The sequence below is a fragment of the Aulonocara sp. 'chitande type north' Nkhata Bay genome, linkage group LG10 (assembly GCF_057382095.1).
Source record: "Aulonocara sp. 'chitande type north' Nkhata Bay isolate Kocher_YH1m ecotype deep benthic linkage group LG10, A_spYH_male_GT1.1, whole genome shotgun sequence".
NCBI lineage: Eukaryota > Metazoa > Chordata > Actinopteri > Cichliformes > Cichlidae > Aulonocara > Aulonocara sp. 'chitande type north' Nkhata Bay.
Window position 1 is genome coordinate 32,165,202 of NC_141353.1, and position 21,941 is coordinate 32,187,142.

Genomic DNA, 21,941 nt, shown 5'->3' on the forward strand with positions numbered 1-21,941 from the left:
CTTGAAAACTTCAGAGCTGCAGTGCATGTGTAAAAGTGGTTAGAAAGCAGTGCTTTAACACAGGTTTTGTCTCTTTGCGTAGCTGCTCGGTCCATCCAGACTCCCCTCGATATACAACAGTGATGCCAGCAACTCAAATACAAGCTCTCTCCAAGTGATTCCTTCATCATCAACATCTGCATCCATGATCCATTAGCTCAACAGCAACATCTGTCAGCTGTGCATCCAACTCGGGGGAATCGCCTGCTGTGCTCAGCCAGTGGGCCGCAATTTCTGTGCCTTGTTGATGGCCTCGCTGTATCCTGTGCTGGAGAAAGCTGGTGAGGAGACACTGCTGGTGAGCCAGGCGGCGCTGAGCTCCATGTAGGACATCAGTAAGGCCTGTGGATACACTTCCCTCAAGGAACTGATCAATGAGAACTCTGACTACCTGCTTAATGACATATCACTCAACCTTCAGAGGCTCAGCCAGCATCCACAGGTAGTTATGAGGTGTTTTTGTTTTTAGCCCAAAATGGACACAGAAATGAGTGCTGGAGGGTTTACCCGATTTCCTTCTTTGTCTGCTTAAGCCTGTGCGTCCCTTTCAGTAAGTGATTTGAATCCACCTGACATTCAGAAGGTCGTGGTAGAGCATATCGTACGAAGGCAAGATGTCAAACACATCCAGTCCCAGGTTAGACTCCGTACCTTCTCCGGTAAGGTTCCCAGACCTAACAACAAAACTGATTATGACACGTGGCGCACACAAATTAACCTGCTCCAAAATGACCCCAGCATGTCCCCGCTGCAAATATCCAGAAAGATCCATGAGAGCCTGCTCCCACCAGCAGCTGATATAGTTAAAATGTGTGACTCACAGGTGCTATAGCGTACGGCCACAGCTTCACTCTGAGCTCCATCTCCATAGAGTGCAGACAGTGATATCTGATACTCCTTAAGACACAGGACAACAGTTTATTGAGATATTGTATTTTTTATTTCATAATATGTACTCCAACAACTCAATAGTTCTTCCCCACCTGCCTCAGGTCGCCTCCACTTAGGGAGATCCACTTAATGAGGTAAGAAACATCATCATCATCTGCAGCTTCCCAGCGCACCGTGATGTCACTGTCTGAGAAATTAGTTATCCTAAGGTCTGAAGGAGGAGGCACCTTCACTAGAAGAAAAGAATAATGTGTATGGGAATTTTTTAAAAATGGGAAAGCTACATCTTTATATCTTTCATTATTAATAACATTTACAGTACTGTGCAAAAGTCATGAGCCACACGCTAAAGTATTTCATTGGACATTATCTGTTTTTTCCAATCCTTTTTAATCCAGTTCTTGTACCTGACCATTTTCTGAGTAATGTTTTTTGTTTGTTTGTTTGTGTAAACACTTGTTTGTTTGTTTGTTTGTGTAAACACTTTGCACTGACCATTATTGGAGAATTAAAAAGCACCTAATTCAAGGAATATGTGTACACATAACAGAAAACTTGGGAAAGAACCAATTTGAAATCTTTGAGCACTTTGTTACTAGCGGCCTGTCACAAAAACACATTTTGTATAATGTTTTTTTTTTTATTATCTTGTTAATAAAATGTATACAAATGTGTGTGATTAATCACAATGTGTTAGTGTGTAATCACCCTAAGACATGCATGCCTGTCTGTAAGAGTCAGATCTAAAGCCACTTGTGATTTGGAGATGCAGCCTGCAGATTCTGTCCAGATTATCCCAGCTCTCTTCACTATATATCCAGGCTTCACTTATCAAATCTGTAAAATTCAAGGCTGGTCCTTAAAAGTTGCCAACAATGCAAAAACTGCATAGCCACACAAGTCCCAGCGTTTCCCACCGCAGCAGCTGTGAAACGAAAGAGGAGAAAGGATGAATGAGTGTTTGCTTATCGGCTCTCCGCTCTCCCCCAAGCTGGCGTTGTTCTTGGTAGCCATGACAACGGAGATAGTCCCAGCTTTGTAAATACAGGCCCCAACAGCCCAAAAAAGAAAAGAAAAAAAAAGGATTGGGATTCCCTGCGCAGCCCAGGAATCCCCCTAGCAGACTGAAGACACAGATAGGACCTGAACTCAGTGAGTGTGTTCGAGCCGAGGCTCGAACCAGGGCCTGTCTGTGCTTCAAGTTGCCAGGGGCCGGCAGGTGTTCTGCGCCACCTGCCCGCCGTGTAAGCTGTACAAATTTGCTATATTTGACTTCTCTGAATATAAATTATTTTTGAAAAGGAAAAATAATAATTTTAATGTGAGGCAAAACATGTATGGTGCTCGATAAAGATGACACGCCGACTCACTTCTTCTTCTTTCTTTTTTTTGCAAAGTTTGTTTTCATATTAAACCAGTGTCAGTGACGTCATTCTATGCGACTACCACAGTAAAGGAAAAGCCTGGATCTGTACATCTTTTTCTTTTCTTTTTGTTGTCTAAAACACAAAAATCGCGAAACAGTCAGCTCACAAAGTTGCAGGTTGGTGGCAATTTGGCAGAACAGCCAATGACTTAAAACATTTAAGTGCATATATCTTGCCACAAGACATGTGCGCTAAGCTAGCCAAATTAGTTTCTGTTAGCGAATCAAGTTCAAGCTCCTCACATATCATCATCCAGGGTACAGTCATATGCTCATGAGGAGATCCCACGCAGGTAACACTACGGCAGTGCAACAAGTTAAATATGCACACATTTTAAGCTATTTCCTAATATCTAACCATTATGATAAATGTTTGCCTGCAACCGACACAACCAACACAAATGTCATTGAAAAAAACAAAACCCTGTGATCACATGTTTCTGTTTTTCTAGAACAGAAGAAGCACAATTTAAAAAGCCAGTAGTAATAAATCTTTGTTGTTACTGCATGATTCGAATGAAGTACCTGAAGTCTGGCTGGAATAAGAAGTGGTAATCTGTGTACTGTGCTAGTGATCTGCATAATTCACCTCATCTGTTTGGATGGCAGAAGTCGGCTAACTACACAGCTAATTTCATCAGGCTGCTAATGAAACATCTAAAATGATAGATGGTTAACTACACAACGGAAGTAACAGCATTACAATCACTTGATTTAATTACATTTTCCCCCCAAACATTTGATCCAAATTAGCAAAGTACTGCAGCCATCTGAACCTTCTAGGTGTTACATGTTACAGTGTTCCACTCTGGCCAGCTTTGAAAATGGAAAACTCTTTGCGTGGTTTACTCGGTTCTGTAAATAAGGCTCCTTTCATTTGTGAGACTGTATTCCACAGCCAGTTGTCTTCTCTCCCCTTTGGTCCGCCCTTACAAGGTGAAGGTGCTGCCCACCCATGATACCAGCAAGGTGCGTGCAAGTGGATCCGGCCTTAACACCACTGGAGCGCCCACCTCTCTGCCAGTGAAGGTCACCATTGATGCCAAAGATGCAGGTGAGGGACTGCTGGCAGTGCAGATCACTGTGAGTGCATGAACGTGGACCACACAATAATGTATTCAAAGCATTGATATTTAGGTAACAGTTTTTGTTTTCTCCTGAAGGACCCAGAGGGGAAGCCCAAGAAGCAGATATCTGTGACAGCCATGATGGGACCTACCTGGTGTTTTATGTGCCAGACATGACTGACAGATACACCACTCTCATTAAGTACGGAGGAGACAAGATCCCTTATTCACCCTACTGAATCAGGGCTCTGCCCACCGGAGATGCCAGCAAGTGCACTGTCACTGAATGTTGTCCAGTGGCCAGGTAGGACTCACTTCCTTGGTTGCTTATACACTTTTAGTTTTCTTTGAAAACGGCCCTTTAAGTCACTTGATCCATGACTTGAGCGAGCACTCTCCATTTGTTCATTTCATAGTTATTGTAGAAAAGATAAGAAATGATGCTTTAGTCTTTTTGTAAATTATAGTCAAACATACAATAAACTGAGGTATTCCCTTTGGTTAACAGAGCAATCCGATAATAAAAGTGGACAAAGCACATCGAGTTGCCACAAATATCTTTGTATATTACGCAGTGGGGCAAAAAATGAGGTGACCAAATACTTCTTTTCCACCATAATTTGCAAATCAGTTCTTTAAAACTCGGACAAGTTAGAGGTATACCTATGATGAAAATGACAGGCCTCTCTCATATTTTTAAGTGGGAGAACGTGCACAATTGGTGGCTGACTAAATACTTTTTTGCCCCACTGTATTTGATCCTGTCTCCCTCAATACTATTTAATATCTAAATGCTTGATTCATCATATTATAACAAATGTGCTGTTGTAGCTACTGACAGTGAGTTTGATTCCATTTTTTCCATCTACCAAAGAGAAATAATATCTCTTAGTGGCAGGTGGATCACACGTTGATTCTAACACTTTGCATATGACTGGGTAGGATGAGCATTTTATAAGCGCTTGTGTGGTTTTTGTTTATTTAAGGAAATACATCAGTTTCCCTTGTATTTTAAATTTGAGTGAAGATCCTAAATTGGCCCCCACTCTTCACTTTGAGAAAAGGCTAATCTGTCTTATCCCCACATGAGCACAGTCAGATATAATACAGGCTTTCACTCAGGAGCAGGAAGGCTAAAGGCTGTTTAATGTTTGATCTAACTGTGTCAGACATTTGCGTTCTCACGTGCATGGACAATATCTTGAAAACTTCAGAGCTGCAGTGCATGTGTAAAAGTGGTTAGAAAGCAGTGCTTTAACACAGGTTTTGTCTCTTTGCGTAGCTGCTCGGTCCATCCAGACTCCCCTCGATATACAACAGTGATGCCAGCAACTCAAATACAAGCTCTCTCCAAGTGATTCCTTCATCATCAACATCTGCATCCATGATCCATTAGCTCAACAGCAACATCTGTCAGCTGTGCATCCAACTCGGGGGAATCGCCTGCTGTGCTCAGCCAGTGGGCCGCAATTTCTGTGCCTTGTTGATGGCCTCGCTGTATCCTGTGCTGGAGAAAGCTGGTGAGGAGACACTGCTGGTGAGCCAGGCGGCGCTGAGCTCCATGTAGGACATCAGTAAGGCCTGTGGATACACTTCCCTCAAGGAACTGATCAATGAGAACTCTGACTACCTGCTTAATGACATATCACTCAACCTTCAGAGGCTCAGCCAGCATCCACAGGTAGTTATGAGGTGTTTTTGTTTTTAGCCCAAAATGGACACAGAAATGAGTGCTGGAGGGTTTACCCGATTTCCTTCTTTGTCTGCTTAAGCCTGTGCGTCCCTTTCAGTAAGTGATTTGAATCCACCTGACATTCAGAAGGTCGTGGTAGAGCATATCGTACGAAGGCAAGATGTCAAACACATCCAGTCCCAGGTTAGACTCCGTACCTTCTCCGGTAAGGTTCCCAGACCTAACAACAAAACTGATTATGACACGTGGCGCACACAAATTAACCTGCTCCAAAATGACCCCAGCATGTCCCCGCTGCAAATATCCAGAAAGATCCATGAGAGCCTGCTCCCACCAGCAGCTGATATAGTTAAAATGTGTGACTCACAGGTGCTATAGCGTACGGCCACAGCTTCACTCTGAGCTCCATCTCCATAGAGTGCAGACAGTGATATCTGATACTCCTTAAGACACAGGACAACAGTTTATTGAGATATTGTATTTTTTATTTCATAATATGTACTCCAACAACTCAATAGTTCTTCCCCACCTGCCTCAGGTCGCCTCCACTTAGGGAGATCCACTTAATGAGGTAAGAAACATCATCATCATCTGCAGCTTCCCAGCGCACCGTGATGTCACTGTCTGAGAAATTAGTTATCCTAAGGTCTGAAGGAGGAGGCACCTTCACTAGAAGAAAAGAATAATGTGTATGGGAATTTTTTAAAAATGGGAAAGCTACATCTTTATATCTTTCATTATTAATAACATTTACAGTACTGTGCAAAAGTCATGAGCCACACGCTGAAGTATTTCATTGGACATTATCTGTTTTTTCCAATCCTTTTTAATCCAGTTCTTGTACCTGACCATTTTCTGAGTAATGTTTTTTGTTTGTTTGTTTGTGTAAACACTTGTTTGTTTGTTTGTTTGTGTAAACACTTTGCACTGACCATTATTGGAGAATTAAAAAGCACCTAATTCAAGGAATATGTGTACACATAACAGAAAACTTGGGAAAGAACCAATTTGAAATCTTTGAGCACTTTGTTACTAGCGGCCTGTCACAAAAACACATTTTGTATAGTGTTTTTTTTTTATCTTGTTAATAAAATGTATACAAATGTGTGTGATTAATCACAATGTGTTAGTGTGTAATCACCCTGAGACATGCATGCCTGTCTGTAAGAGTCAGATCTAAAGCCACTTCTTTTTTTTCTTTTTTTCTTTTTTTTTTGCCTGTCCCGTTTGGCTCTTTTACCATCAGAATTGTTGTCTAAAGGCAAAGAAAGATGCCCAACGGATTTACTTTACCAAATTGACCATCCCAGCCTTGCCGTAATGGTCCATTTGATTCACCTTTTATTGTTTATTTTATTTTCACTTGCTGAATACGGGACAGACTTGACTGGGGGAAAGAAGGGGAGAAAGAAAGAGGGAAAGAGAAACAGCTGAGAAGAGGGACGGGGGAGAAGGGCAAAAAACAAAAACCAACAGAATGAGCAGAAAAAAAAAAGAAATAAAAAATGCATATATCGATCACCTGGATCACCTGCTGAGAAAGAAAAAAGAAAACAAGCAGAAGAGAACAAGAGTAATAGAATAAACAGCATCACAATGATATATGGGAATATGACAGTAAATACTAAATATTAAACATTATTGTGCAGCACATAAGATCAACAGAACACAGTGTGCTTTGAGGTAGGAGCCAAAAAGGGTGTAGTTTGTGGGTGTGATCACCCATGTGTACACCTGTGAGCATGGATGCGCTTGTTTTTTTTAAAAAGGTTCCTTCATGTAATGATCTGCTAGAGGGTGTGGGGGGGCCACAGCCCCGTCCTCCAGGGCATGAAGCAGGTATGGAGGAGATCAAAACTCCAGACATCCAGAGGCCCCCAGAACACAAGAGACCAAGGAAGACCAACAGAGGGGCAGCCGCGCCACTGTCCCAGAAAGAGCTGAGGAGAGTCCCAGATGAGGGCTCACTCAGCAGCCACGGAGCAGAAGCCAGGGGGAGTTGCAGTGACGCGCCCGTGAGTGGCCCGAGCGAGCCCCAGGCTCCAGGCCCCGATAAGCGGCCGCCAAGGAGTGAGCCGGTGTGTACCTGGACGCCCATCCCCGGACACAAAGAACCACCAACGCACCGATGTCTGAGGGAGTCCGCCACTGGCAGGGGAAGTGGTGGTAGGGGGAGATAGGCCTCCAAACCTTGGAGGGCCTGAGATGTCCCCAGAGAGGTGGCGCCTGACACCCAACCTGACATATAGACACAGAAATACAGGCACACACATATACAAACATCCATTCCCACCCTCATGCTCTCATATGCACTTACTCCACACTCAACCAACGTGGAGACAGACATAAAGAGACGCTGTACACACGATCACACTCCCCAAGCGTACCCTACAAACCGGGTCTAGGTACCCTTGCCCCTGGAGGGGGAACTGCACCCAGACCCAGGTGGTATTACCCTTTTCCCTGCGGTGGGGGGAGGCAGACCGCCCCGACTCCGCAGCAGCAGGGAGGCCCCACACCCCAGACCGCAGTCGGACGGCCAACTCCTCCTCCTAGCCCCCCCCCCGCTCCAGCAGGTCGCAGAGAATGGGGGTGAGAGAAGACTCCAAACCTCCCTCCACCCGCTCATTGTAGTGTTGATGCATGTGTGTTCTAAGGTGCATTTAAAACCCAGGAGGGCATGGAGCTACCTGCCAGAGAGCAGCAGGTAAGCGCATGGTCCCTCCTGCTAGCCCTCAATGTCTACCGGTATGTGTATTTAACCTTGAGAGCACTTTGTTACTAGCGGCCTGTCACAAAAACACATTTTGTATAGTGTTTTTTTTTATTATCTTGTTAATAAAATGTATACAAATGTGTGTGATTAATCACAATGTGTTAGTGTGTAATCACCCTGAGACATGCATGCCTGTCTGTAAGAGTCAGATCTAAAGCCACTTGTGATTTGGAGATGCAGCCTGCAGATTGTGTCCAGATTATCCCAGCTCTCTTCACTATATATCCAGGCTTCACTTATCAAATGTGTAAAATTCAAGGCTGGTCCTTAAAAGTTGCCAACAATGCAAAAACTGCATAGCCACACAAGTCCCAGCGTTTCCCACCGCAGCAGCTGTGAAACGAAAGAGGAGAAAGGATGAATGAGTGTTTGCTTATCGGCTCTCCGCTCTCCCCCAAGCTGGCGTTGTTCTTGGTAGCCATGACAACGGAGATAGTCCCAGCTTTGTAAATACAGGCCCCAACAGCCCAAAAAAGAAAAGAAAAAAAAAGGATTGGGATTCCCTGCGCAGCCCAGGAATCCCCCTAGCAGACTGAAGACACAGATAGGACCTGAACTCAGTGAGTGTGTTCGAGCCTCGGCTCGAACCAGGGCCTGTCTGTGCTTCAAGTTGCCAGGGGCCGGCAGGTGTTCTGCGCCACCTGCCCGCCGTGTAAGCTGTACAAATTTGCTATATTTGACTTCTCTGAATATAAATTATTTTTGAAAAGGAAAAATAATAATTTTAATGTGAGGCAAAACATGTATGGTGCTCGATAAAGATGACACGCCGACTCACTTCTTCTTCTTTCTTTTTTTTGCAAAGTTTGTTTTCATATTAAACCAGTGTCAGTGACGTCATTCTATGCGACTACCACAGTAAAGGAAAAGCCTGGATCTGTACATCTTTTTCTTTTCTTTTTGTTGTCTAAAACACAAAAATCGCGAAACAGTCAGCTCACAAAGTTGCAGGTTGGTGGCAATTTGGCAGAACAGCCAATGACTTAAAACATTTAAGTGCATATATCTTGCCACAAGACATGTGCGCTAAGCTAGCCAAATGAGTTTCTGTTAGCGAATCAAGTTCAAGCTCCTCACATATCATCATCCAGGGTACAGTCATATGCTCATGAGGAGATCCCACGCAGGTAACACTACGGCAGTGCAACAAGTTAAATATGCACACATTTTAAGCTATTTCCTAATATCTAACCATTATGATAAATGTTTGCCTGCAACCGACACAACCAACACAAATGTCATTGAAAAAAACAAAACCCTGTGATCACATGTTTCTGTTTTTCTAGAACAGAAGAAGCACAATTTAAAAAGCCAGTAGTAATAAATCTTTGTTGTTACTGCATGATTCGAATGAAGTACCTGAAGTCTGGCTGGAATAAGAAGTGGTAATCTGTGTACTGTGCTAGTGATCTGCATAATTCACCTCATCTGTTTGGATGGCAGAAGTCGGCTAACTACACAGCTAATTTCATCAGGCTGCTAATGAAACATCTAAAATGATAGATGGTTAACTACACAACGGAAGTAACAGCATTACAATCACTTGATTTAATTACATTTTCCCCCCAAACATTTGATCCAAATTAGCAAAGTACTGCAGCCATCTGAACCTTCTAGGTGTTACATGTTACAGTGTTCCACTCTGGCCAGCTTTGAAAATGGAAAACTCTTTGCGTGGTTTACTCGGTTCTGTAAATAAGGCTCCTTTCATTTGTGAGACTGTATTCCACAGCCAGTTGTCTTCTCTCCCCTTTGGTCCGCCCTTACAAGGTGAAGGTGCTGCCCACCCATGATACCAGCAAGGTGCGTGCAAGTGGATCCGGCCTTAACACCACTGGAGCGCCCACCTCTCTGCCAGTGAAGGTCACCATTGATGCCAAAGATGCAGGTGAGGGACTGCTGGCAGTGCAGATCACTGTGAGTGCATGAACGTGGACCACACAATAATGTATTCAAAGCATTGATATTTAGGTAACAGTTTTTGTTTTCTCCTGAAGGACCCAGAGGGGAAGCCCAAGAAGCAGATATCTGTGACAGCCATGATGGGACCTACCTGGTGTTTTATGTGCCAGACATGACTGACAGATACACCACTCTCATTAAGTACGGAGGAGACAAGATCCCTTATTCACCCTACTGAATCAGGGCTCTGCCCACCGGAGATGCCAGCAAGTGCACTGTCACTGAATGTTGTCCAGTGGCCAGGTAGGACTCACTTCCTTGGTTGCTTATACACTTTTAGTTTTCTTTGAAAACGGCCCTTTAAGTCACTTGATCCATGACTTGAGCGAGCACTCTCCATTTGTTCATTTCATAGTTATTGTAGAAAAGATAAGAAATGATGCTTTAGTCTTTTTGTAAATTATAGTCAAACATACAATAAACTGAGGTATTCCCTTTGGTTAACAGAGCAATCCGATAATAAAAGTGGACAAAGCACATCGAGTTGCCACAAATATCTTTGTATATTACGCAGTGGGGCAAAAAATGAGGTGACCAAATACTTCTTTTCCACCATAATTTGCAAATCAGTTCTTTAAAACTCGGACAAGTTAGAGGTATACCTATGATGAAAATGACAGGCCTCTCTCATATTTTTAAGTGGGAGAACTTTCACAATTGGTGGCTGACTAAATACTTTTTTGCCCCACTGTATTTGATCCTGTCTCCCTCAATACTATTTAATATCTAAATGCTTGATTCATCATATTATAACAAATGTGCTGTTGTAGCTACTGACAGTGAGTTTGATTCCATTTTTTCCATCTACCAAAGAGAAATAATATCTCTTAGTGGCAGGTGGATCACACGTTGATTCTAACACTTTGCATATGACTGGGTAGGATGAGCATTTTATAAGCGCTTGTGTGGTTTTTGTTTATTTAAGGAAATACATCAGTTTCCCTTGTATTTTAAATTTGAGTGAAGATCCTAAATTGGCCCCCACTCTTCACTTTGAGAAAAGGCTAATCTGTCTTATCCCCACATGAGCACAGTCAGATATAATACAGGCTTTCACTCAGGAGCAGGAAGGCTAAAGGCTGTTTAATGTTTGATCTAACTGTGTCAGACATTTGCGTTCTCACGTGCATGGACAATATCTTGAAAACTTCAGAGCTGCAGTGCATGTGTAAAAGTGGTTAGAAAGCAGTGCTTTAACACAGGTTTTGTCTCTTTGCGTAGCTGCTCGGTCCATCCAGACTCCCCTCGATATACAACAGTGATGCCAGCAACTCAAATACAAGCTCTCTCCAAGTGATTCCTTCATCATCAACATCTGCATCCATGATCCATTAGCTCAACAGCAACATCTGTCAGCTGTGCATCCAACTCGGGGGAATCGCCTGCTGTGCTCAGCCAGTGGGCCGCAATTTCTGTGCCTTGTTGATGGCCTCGCTGTATCCTGTGCTGGAGAAAGCTGGTGAGGAGACACTGCTGGTGAGCCAGGCGGCGCTGAGCTCCATGTAGGACATCAGTAAGGCCTGTGGATACACTTCCCTCAAGGAACTGATCAATGAGAACTCTGACTACCTGCTTAATGACATATCACTCAACCTTCAGAGGCTCAGCCAGCATCCACAGGTAGTTATGAGGTGTTTTTGTTTTTAGCCCAAAATGGACACAGAAATGAGTGCTGGAGGGTTTACCCGATTTCCTTCTTTGTCTGCTTAAGCCTGTGCGTCCCTTTCAGTAAGTGATTTGAATCCACCTGACATTCAGAAGGTCGTGGTAGAGCATATCGTACGAAGGCAAGATGTCAAACACATCCAGTCCCAGGTTAGACTCCGTACCTTCTCCGGTAAGGTTCCCAGACCTAACAACAAAACTGATTATGACACGTGGCGCACACAAATTAACCTGCTCCAAAATGACCCCAGCATGTCCCCGCTGCAAATATCCAGAAAGATCCATGAGAGCCTGCTCCCACCAGCAGCTGATATAGTTAAAATGTGTGACTCACAGGTGCTATAGCGTACGGCCACAGCTTCACTCTGAGCTCCATCTCCATAGAGTGCAGACAGTGATATCTGATACTCCTTAAGACACAGGACAACAGTTTATTGAGATATTGTATTTTTTATTTCATAATATGTACTCCAACAACTCAATAGTTCTTCCCCACCTGCCTCAGGTCGCCTCCACTTAGGGAGATCCACTTAATGAGGTAAGAAACATCATCATCATCTGCAGCTTCCCAGCGCACCGTGATGTCACTGTCTGAGAAATTAGTTATCCTAAGGTCTGAAGGAGGAGGCACCTTCACTAGAAGAAAAGAATAATGTGTATGGGAATTTTTTAAAAATGGGAAAGCTACATCTTTATATCTTTCATTATTAATAACATTTACAGTACTGTGCAAAAGTCATGAGCCACACGCTGAAGTATTTCATTGGACATTATCTGTTTTTTCCAATCCTTTTTAATCCAGTTCTTGTACCTGACCATTTTCTGAGTAATGTTTTTTGTTTGTTTGTTTGTTTGTGTAAAGACTTGTTTTGTTTGTTTGTGTAAACACTTTGCACTGACCATTATTGGAGAATTAAAAAGCACCTAATTCAAGGAATATGTGTACACATAACAGAAAACTTGGGAAAGAACCAATTTGAAATCTTTGAGCACTTTGTTACTAGCGGCCTGTCACAAAAACACATTTTGTATAATGTTTTTTTTTTTATTATCTTGTTAATAAAATGTATACAAATGTGTGTGATTAATCACAATGTGTTAGTGTGTAATCACCCTGAGACATGCATGCCTGTCTGTAAGAGTCAGATCTAAAGCCACTTGTGATTTGGAGATGCAGCCTGCAGATTGTGTCCAGATTATCCCAGCTCTCTTCACTATATATCCAGGCTTCACTTATCAAATGTGTAAAATTCAAGGCTGGTCCTTAAAAGTTGCCAACAATGCAAAAACTGCATAGCCACACAAGTCCCAGCGTTTCCCACCGCAGCAGCTGTGAAACGAAAGAGGAGAAAGGATGAATGAGTGTTTGCTTATCGGCTCTCCGCTCTCCCCCAAGCTGGCGTTGTTCTTGGTAGCCATGACAACGGAGATAGTCCCAGCTTTGTAAATACAGGCCCCAACAGCCCAAAAAAGAAAAGAAAAAAAAAGGATTGGGATTCCCTGCGCAGACCAGGAATCCCCCTAGCAGACTGAAGACACAGAGAGGATTTGAAGTCAGTGAGTGTGTGAGTGAGTGTGTAAGTGTTCGAGCCTCGACTCGAACCAGCGCCTGTCTGTGCTTCAAGTTGCCAGGGGCGGGCAAGTGTTCTGCGCCACCTGCCGGCCGTGGAAGCCGTACAAATTTGCTATATTTGACTTCTCTGAATATAAATTGTTTTTGAAAAGGAAAAGTAATAATTTTAATGTGAGGCAAAACATGTATGGTGCTCGATAAAGATGACACGCCGACTCACTTCTTCTTCTTTTTTTTTTTGCAAAGTTTGTTTTCATATTAAACCAGTGTCAGTGACGTCATTCTATGCGACTACAACAGTAAAGGAAAAGCCTGGATCTGTACATCTTTTTCTTTTATTTTTGTTGTCTAAAACACAAAAATCGCGAAACAGTCAGCTCACAAAGTTGCAGGTTGGTGGCAATTTGGCAGAACAGCCAATGACTTAAAACATTTAAGTGCATATATCTTGCCACAAGACATGTGCGCTAAGCTAGCCAAATTAGTTTCTGTTAGCGAATCAAGTTCAAGCTCCTCACATATCATCATCCAGGGTACAGTCATATGCTCATGAGGAGATCCCACGCAGGTAACACTACGGCAGTGCAACAAGTTAAATATGCACACATTTTAAGCTATTTCCTAATATCTAACCATTATGATAAATGTTTGCCTGCAACCGACACAACCAACACAAATGTCATTGAAAAAAACAAAACCCTGTGATCACATGTTTCTGTTTTTCTAGAACAGAAGAAGCACAATTTAAAAAGCCAGCAGTAATAAATCTTTGTTGTTACTGCATGATTCGAATGAAGTACCTGAAGTCTGGCTGGAATAAGAAGTGGTAATCTGTGTACTGTGCTAGTGATCTGCATAATTCACCTCATCTGTTTGGATGGCAGAAGTCGGCTAACTACACAGCTAATTTCATCAGGCTGCTAATGAAACATCTAAAATGATAGATGGTTAACTACACAACGGAAGTAACAGCATTACAATCACTTGATTTAATTACATTTTCCCCCCAAACTTTTGATCCATATTAGCAAAGTACTGCAGCCATCTGAACCTTCTAGGTGTTACATGTTACAGTGTTCCACTCTGGCCAGCTTTGAAAATGGAAAACTCTTTGCGTGGTTTACTCGGTTCTGTAAATAAGGCTCCTTTCATTTGTGAGACTGTATTCCACAGCCAGTTGTCTTCTCTCCCCTTTGGTCCGCCCTTACAAGGTGAAGGTGCTGCCCACCCATGATACCAGCAAGGTGCGTGCAAGTGGATCCGGCCTTAACACCACTGGAGCGCCCACCTCTCTGCCAGTGAAGGTCACCATTGATGCCAAAGATGCAGGTGAGGGACTGCTGGCAGTGCAGATCACTGTGAGTGCATGAACGTGGACCACACAATAATGTATTCAAAGCATTGATATTTAGGTAACAGTTTTTGTTTTCTCCTGAAGGACCCAGAGGGGAAGCCCAAGAAGCAGATATCTGTGACAGCCATGATGGGACCTACCTGGTGTTTTATGTGCCAGACATGACTGACAGATACACCACTCTCATTAAGTACGGAGGAGACAAGATCCCTTATTCACCCTACTGAATCAGGGCTCTGCCCACCGGAGATGCCAGCAAGTGCACTGTCACTGAATGTTGTCCAGTGGCCAGGTAGGACTCACTTCCTTGGTTGCTTATACACTTTTAGTTTTCTTTGAAAACGGCCCTTTAAGTCACTTGATCCATGACTTGAGCGAGCACTCTCCATTTGTTCATTTGATAGTTATTGTAGAAAAGATAAGAAATGATGCTTTAGTCTTTTTGTAAATTATAGTCAAACATACAATAAACTGAGGTATTCCCTTTGGTTAACAGAGCAATCCGATAATAAAAGTGGACAAAGCACATCGAGTTGCCACAAATATCTTTGTATATTACGCAGTGGGGCAAAAAATGAGGTGACCAAATACTTCTTTTCCACCATAATTTGCAAATCAGTTCTTTAAAACTCGGACAAGTTAGAGGTATACCTATGATGAAAATGACAGGCCTCTCTCATATTTTTAAGTGGGAGAACTTTCACAATTGGTGGCTGACTAAATACTTTTTTGCCCCACTGTATTTGATCCTGTCTCCCTCAATACTATTTAATATCTAAATGCTTGATTCATCATATTATAACAAATGTGCTGTTGTAGCTACTGACAGTGAGTTTGATTCCATTTTTTCCATCTACCAAAGAGAAATAATATCTCTTAGTGGCAGGTGGATCACACGTTGATTCTAACACTTTGCATATGACTGGGTAGGATGAGCATTTTATAAGCGCTTGTGTGGTTTTTGTTTATTTAAGGAAATACATCAGTTTCCCTTGTATTTTAAATTTGAGTGAAGATCCTAAATTGGCCCCCACTCTTCACTTTGAGAAAGGCTAATCTGTCTTATCCCCACATGAGCACAGTCAGATATAATACAGGCTTTCACTCAGGAGCAGGAAGGCTAAAGGCTGTTTAATGTCTGATCTAACTGTGTCAGACATTTGCGTTCTCACGTGCATGGACAATATCTTGAAAACTTCAGAGCTGCAGTGCATGTGTAAAAGTGGTTAGAAAGCAGTGCTTTAACACAGGTTTTGTCTCTTTGCGTAGCTGCTCGGTCCATCCAGACTCCCCTCGATATACAACAGTGATGCCAGCAACTCAAATACAAGCTCTCTCCAAGTGATTCCTTCATCATCAACATCTGCATCCATGATCCATTAGCTCAACAGCAACATCTGTCAGCTGTGCATCCAACTCGGGGGAATCGCCTGCTGTGCTCAGCCAGTGGGCCGCAATTTCTGTGCCTTGTTGATGGCCTCGCTGTATCCTGTGCTGGAGAAAGCTGGTAAGGAGACACTGCTGGTGAGCCAGGCGGCGCTGAGCTCAATGTAGGACATCAGTAAGGCCTGTGGATACACTTCCCTCAAGGAACTGATCAATGAGAACTCTGACTACCTGCTTAATGACATATCACTCAACCTTCAGAGGCTCAGCCAGCATCCACAGGTAGTTATGAGGTGTTTTTGTTTTTAGCCCAAAATGGACACAGAAATGAGTGCTGGAGGGTTTACCCGATTTCCTTCTTTGTCTGCTTAAGCCTGTGCGTCCCTGAGCTTTTACTGTATTTCATTGTAATCCTGTCTTGTTGGCCAGGCTCCACGGGTGTTGACAGTTATGTTGACTCACTCTGACTGCAGCCCGTGGTCGGGGACATCGTTCAGGATGTGCTGACGGCTCTGGATCTCAGCTACGAGCACACAGCTGCTCTTTTCTGCTCCGTGCTGCACGCGCTCATGAAGGCACTGGGTAAGATTTCAACAGTGATGTCAGCTTGAGTCTCACGTATACTGGGAGTCAAAGAGGATAAGGAAGAAAATGTGACTCAAGGCATTCTCTACCGCATTTTTCTGTGTTGCCTTTCAAAGTTTCTATCAATGAGTACATTTCAGGATATATAACTTTGCTTGTTATCAAATTATCAGTGTCTTTGGAAACATTTAATACATCGTGATGGTTTAAATGCTGAGTCGTTTTCTGTTGTAGAATTAATATTCATAATAATATTCATACAGAAGTTTTACAAGCCCTCACAGTAAAAATGTATAAATTAAATGTCACTAATGGGCTCTTTCCAAAAACATCATTGTCTGTGTCACACTGATTTTGATCAACTGACTTATTTTATTGTAACCAAGCCTATGTTCATATTGTTGTCTTGTTTTTCCTTTAGCGAGGTGGTTTCCTTCCACTTGTAGCGGGACCAGTAAGTCTGCCAGCTCCAGGCAAAGCTCCAGTGACCAGGAAGACCTCAGCATTGGCCAATTCCTGCTGATTTACTGCAAACAGAAAGAACTGGCAGAGAGCTTTGGAATAGAGGATGATGACACTGAAGACCGAGGTAATAGGTCTGTCTACGGGCCAGTGGAATATAAGCTATAGGTTGTAGTGGTGGTGAGATTAGATTCAGAGTGTAGAGGAGATGGATCATTGTAATTAAGAGTCATAGAAATCTGAACCTCACTGCTAAACTGGCGGTCTAACTGTACATGTGCTGCCATTGCAGAGGTCCCTCCCACTGAGTGTGAGGATGTGGAAGATATTGGTAGTCCTGATGTGAAAGCAGAGCTTCCCTCCCACCTCAGCATCACTAAGGATGTTACGGAGCGCTGCATTCATCTGCTGTCTGATCCCAGCCTCAGGCTCCGACTCAAGGTACTGTATCAGTAGTTTTATGTAGAGTCAACTTCACAGTGTCAGCAGGAAAAATAGTGATTTTAATCAACATTAATAGTAAACAGCAACCTGCTATTTAGGTTAGGGTGATGGATTTGAACATAGTGTGATGAAGCATGTTTTCTGCCCTTGCTGTACAATCAGAACATGGTATTGCATTAATAGAAGTCATTTGTGAAGGCAGTGATTTATTAGTCATGTTGTTTATTTTTCTTTTTGGTCCAAGAACGTTATGATGTGCACCAGGCGACATACAGATGTCAAACATGCCAGCAGCAGTGCAGCCCTGAGTTAAAGGACCTGATTAGGAGTGGATATTGGCCAGCATCTGTCAACATGTCTACTCTTTACACTTAGACCCTTGAGCTCTTTCCAGGAACTAAAAGTATTTTCTCCATGATTCTCCAGGGAAGCTTTTGCAAAACTGTTGGAGTGTGGTACTAAGTGTGGGGGAAGGGTGAGTGAAGTATTTCTTTGATATTGTTTTTCAATAAGCAGATGCAAATATTTATTTCTCTGTTATATTTCTGTACATACAGACTGGGCATGCCAACAGCGATGCAGTGCAGCACAGCTTTCTTGATGAGGAAGAGCAGCTGTGCTGTGATGTCAGCTTCAGCTGCCCAGCATGCTCACCTGAAATGTTGGCGCTTTCAGTTGATGGGAACAGAAAGCTATATCACTTTCAGCAAAACTAAAGGTGCTCATTGTTGATGTTATTTGTTTTTGTGTTTTTATGCATATGTTTCTATATACCTTCCATGGTTAGACTTTATTGTTTCTCCGATGTTGCTCTGATGACTGTGACTTTTTTGATGGTGTTTTTGTTGCTGAAGACAGCCAAGTGTCTGCATTTGTTGACTCTTTTTCTTTTTGGTTAATTTGACATAATAGTTTTTACTATAGTAACCAAATGTCTGTCTTCTGCAAAATGACTACTGTTAAATTAAACTAAATGGAAAATCTTGTCATTTACTTTATAATTCCTTGCTATTTTATTATATTTGTTACATGTCATAGACACTGGGAAGAGGCACCATGGGGATTCCCAGTGGACAGCAGCACGAGAGACTTCCAGGAAGTGGAGGTCGCTGTGTGTCGACATGGATTAATGTGTCTTTTGTGTCACTTTCACTTCAGGGACAGCAAACAGGTCACCGTGGTGTATTTCAGGAACGGTTACATGCCTGACAACTACACTTCTGAACAGGTCCAACTTTTGATTTGCACTCAGGATGATTACATCAAAGAGTTTAATTAAAAACACTAAAATGAAACCTGCAGACTTGCTTAAAGTGATTCGTATTCATGAGAAACTGGAACGTCATTATCATTGAGTTTATTTCTTTCCCTGCTTAGCAACACCAAGTCTAGCCCTGATTGGCTGATATAAGTGACAACAGACCTCTGTCGCTATGTCAGTTTGAATGGGTGATTAGAGACCAACACATGTTTGTTGCTGCTCCATGTTCTCTGCAACATTGTGTGTAGTTACTGCAGCTGTGTGTGCATTCTGCTGGCAGGAACAGGAAACAAGTGAAAGAAAACTGCCGAGCAGCCTGGAAGGAAAAGTTATCGGACATAACAAGTTAAAACAGTTTGCAAGTTTCAAGCCAAACTGCTGAATCTAGCGTCCAAGTTCTCCTTGATAGCGTGACTCTGTGTTGTTGTCCTTCATTCTTCTGTCTCTGTCTGTCAAATCTCAGCGGAATATAAACCAACTATTGTCACGCTCTGCTGGTTGGTGTGCTTGCAAGCAGAGAATTCATTGTCTGTTTTCAATTGCAGAGCTGGGATGCTCGTCGTCTGATGGAGCGCTCTCGAGCTGTGAAGTGTCCAGATATCAGGGCTTACCTGGCTGGTTCCAAGAAGGTTCAGCAAGTGCTCGCCAGACCTGGAGTCCTGGAGAGGTTCTTCCCAGACCAGCCTCAAGCTGTGCAGCAGATCCGAGCGGCATTCGCTGACCTCTACACTATACATGGGGAGAAAAAGGACACGATTTTTTCATTGTTTGGAAAATTTGGCATTAGATAATCCTCACCTGGGTTTTGCTGTCCAGTGTAGGCAATATCATTCACATTTTATTCCTGTGATTTATTTTCTGTGGTTGCGCTCGTCTACAGGGTCCAGAGATCTATAAAACAGTATCAATGGCCTTGCAGCAGCAGAACGGTTTGTCTCGAAGCCTCAGTGAGAAGGAGGAGGTACAGCGGGGGGACAAAAGCATCTTTAAAAATGTTGGCAATGCAGCAAATGCTGAAACTTCTGTTTGTTTCTCACCATTTGTTAAACTAGGGAAGCTTAAGCAGTGCATGGATCTGCACACACATGCAGCATTTTCTTGCATTCCATGTATGAGCTAGCCTCAGTCAAAACAGTGACGACACAAACATGACTGCCTGCTGTTTTGCATTACTGTGTATCTACTTTGATTCATAGATGCTGTACTGTGACTGAGATAATAGTGTATACGAGACACACTTGACAACAACATTGATTAAGATGTGAAAAAGCTACGGCTGACTAACCACCCTGCCTTACATCACTCTGGGCTAATACTGTAAAAAGCAATAATTAGTTTTCTTTGTAATATCAGATCATTTGTTTTGATAAATACATAGTTCAGTATCAGGGTTCACATGAGCTATTTTAGCAGTAATTTGACACCTCCACTATGATAGTATTTCGCTGTTAATCATATTAGCAAGGAAGCTAGGGTTTGTAATTCATTCTTAATTTAGCCACGCTGCATGAATTTGGATGATAACACTTTTGAAAATGGCAGTTTAATTTATTGGGCAATTATAAAATCGTATTTCTTAGGCTGGCTTTTAAGGAAGCCTGGGAAGAAAGATGGAGGTGGAAAGGATGTGCAAGCTATGGGACAAAGTTGCTGAGACTAGGTTAAAAAGAGGTGAGGATCAGTGAGCAGGAGTGTGGCTTCGTGGTGAAAAGAGCACAACAGATTCTCTGGAGAGAAGGTGAAGGAAAGTCAGCTGAAGCAAGACAGTTTGTGGAGTTTGTGCTGGACTGTATGTTATGCTGGGAGCCTGGGGATTAGTGGACTTTGATTCCAAGTTAATACTAGCTAGTGTTTCTCACTGGTCTTTGGGCGGTGGAGTAAAAGGGATTGGTTGGTGGCTGTTTCTAATGTTAGTCTTTTCTTTGTTTTCTTACAGGCAGGGTAAAGACATGGTGATAAATGAGTGTGTGGGCCATCTGCTGAGGACCAAGAGCTCAGGACACTCAGACGGGGGCGTCGCAGCAGGAGTCACCGTGCTCGACAATCCGCTGCTGTTCTGAGATGTCACACTCCTGCCTGCACATACAAACCACAGTGAAGTCAAAGTTCCACCTGCACCTCCACCTGTTCCTGTAACAGCATGAACACTGACAGAGGTGAGACAGCAGAAAAGTCTTTGTTTATTTTTGTAATAAGTTAAGGAATTAAGTTACGAACAGTGATTAAATAAATAGTTTCTTGCATTTTTGATTTAATGATTGTGTTTAGGATTATTTCAGAAACATGTTTAGAGGATCTTTGTAAGCCTGCATTTACTTTAAAAGAAGGGAAGCACTTCATTCTACAGAAAAGGTGACACATTACAGATGAGTTCATAAAAAGTGTCACTCACTCTTTCAAGGCTCTGTCACTTTTTCTTTTTTACTGGAACAGCATGGTAAAGTAGGTGTAGGGTGCCATCTTGTGGCAGTGTGTTGTTACTACAACATATGAAATTGTGTTTCTTCAGCGCCACCGAGCTGCTCTCTCAGTCACAAACTGAACCTGTTTTGTTTAGACAGATAAATCACTAAGTACAGTGAAGCTTTTGGTTTTGTAAAAGTGTTTCTTATTCAAAATGCATGTTGATTTTTACAAGGTTGAAGAGCAGTTAGCAGTGCATTCATGGACATCTTTAAACTATTAATTGAAGAATCTTTGGTCATGATGGCATGAACTAGAAATGTGAGCTCCAGGTGAGACTGCACTGAAGAACAAGTGTCCTTAAACTGCATCAACTGATGACTTCTTACAATTTTATTCTACTGTGTGTTTTTATCATTGAACGTTTATGTCTTTGTGTACACATACGAACACAAGCTACTGTAACTTAGAGAAGCTCAGCAATATATTATTAAGTACACAAACAGTTCCAGGTGCTGGACTGTTTGAAGACCCCACTTTGGATCATGTGAAGGACATTTCGTTTTTTGTTACAGGCATTGAAGGGTTAATGCTGTTAATTGCATAGTGCAGTGATAGATAACTTGGTAGAGCTGGTCCAGCTTGTGAACCAAAGAATAATATCTAGTATGTTGTGAATGAAAAAAATAAATGGTATGACTGTTCATTTACCGAACCCTAACCTGTGAGATCAGGCTCACATCTCTGATCATAGAAATGGGGAACTTTTCAGGAAATGTACTTCAAAAAATAAAAACAAGAGTAAGATGGGAAAGTCAGAAGGAAAGACACTTTCTCAATTGTGAGAAATTCTGTGAGAATTTTAGCTGGATTGTCTGTGGTATAACTGGCATGTAACAAGAGGAGTCACCCACTGCTGCCCATTACAAAGGAAGAGGTTTTAGGACTTCCAAA

General features: G+C 42.5%; 1 protein-coding gene across 3 annotated transcripts; it reads left to right on the forward strand.

Moving 5' to 3' along the window:
* Nucleotides 1-16,279: 16,279 nt before the first annotated feature.
* On the forward strand, nt 16,280-20,888 carry LOC147321204 (TELO2-interacting protein 1 homolog). Of its 3 annotated transcripts, XM_086307567.1 has the most exons (7): nt 16,280-16,414; nt 16,839-17,006; nt 17,172-17,320; nt 17,568-17,798; nt 17,881-18,041; nt 18,482-18,551; nt 19,130-20,888. In XM_086307567.1, exons 1-4 carry the CDS (start codon nt 16,402-16,404, stop codon nt 17,634-17,636), a joined length of 399 nt encoding a protein of 132 aa, XP_086163693.1. In that variant the 5' UTR covers nt 16,280-16,401; the 3' UTR covers nt 17,637-17,798; nt 17,881-18,041; nt 18,482-18,551; nt 19,130-20,888. The 3 variants fall into 3 exon arrangements, with proteins under 3 accessions (XP_086163693.1, XP_086163691.1, XP_086163690.1); XM_086307565.1 differs by having other exon boundaries at nt 18,482-20,888; XM_086307564.1 differs by having other exon boundaries at nt 17,881-20,888.
* The last annotated feature ends 1,053 nt before the right edge of the window (nt 20,889-21,941 follow it).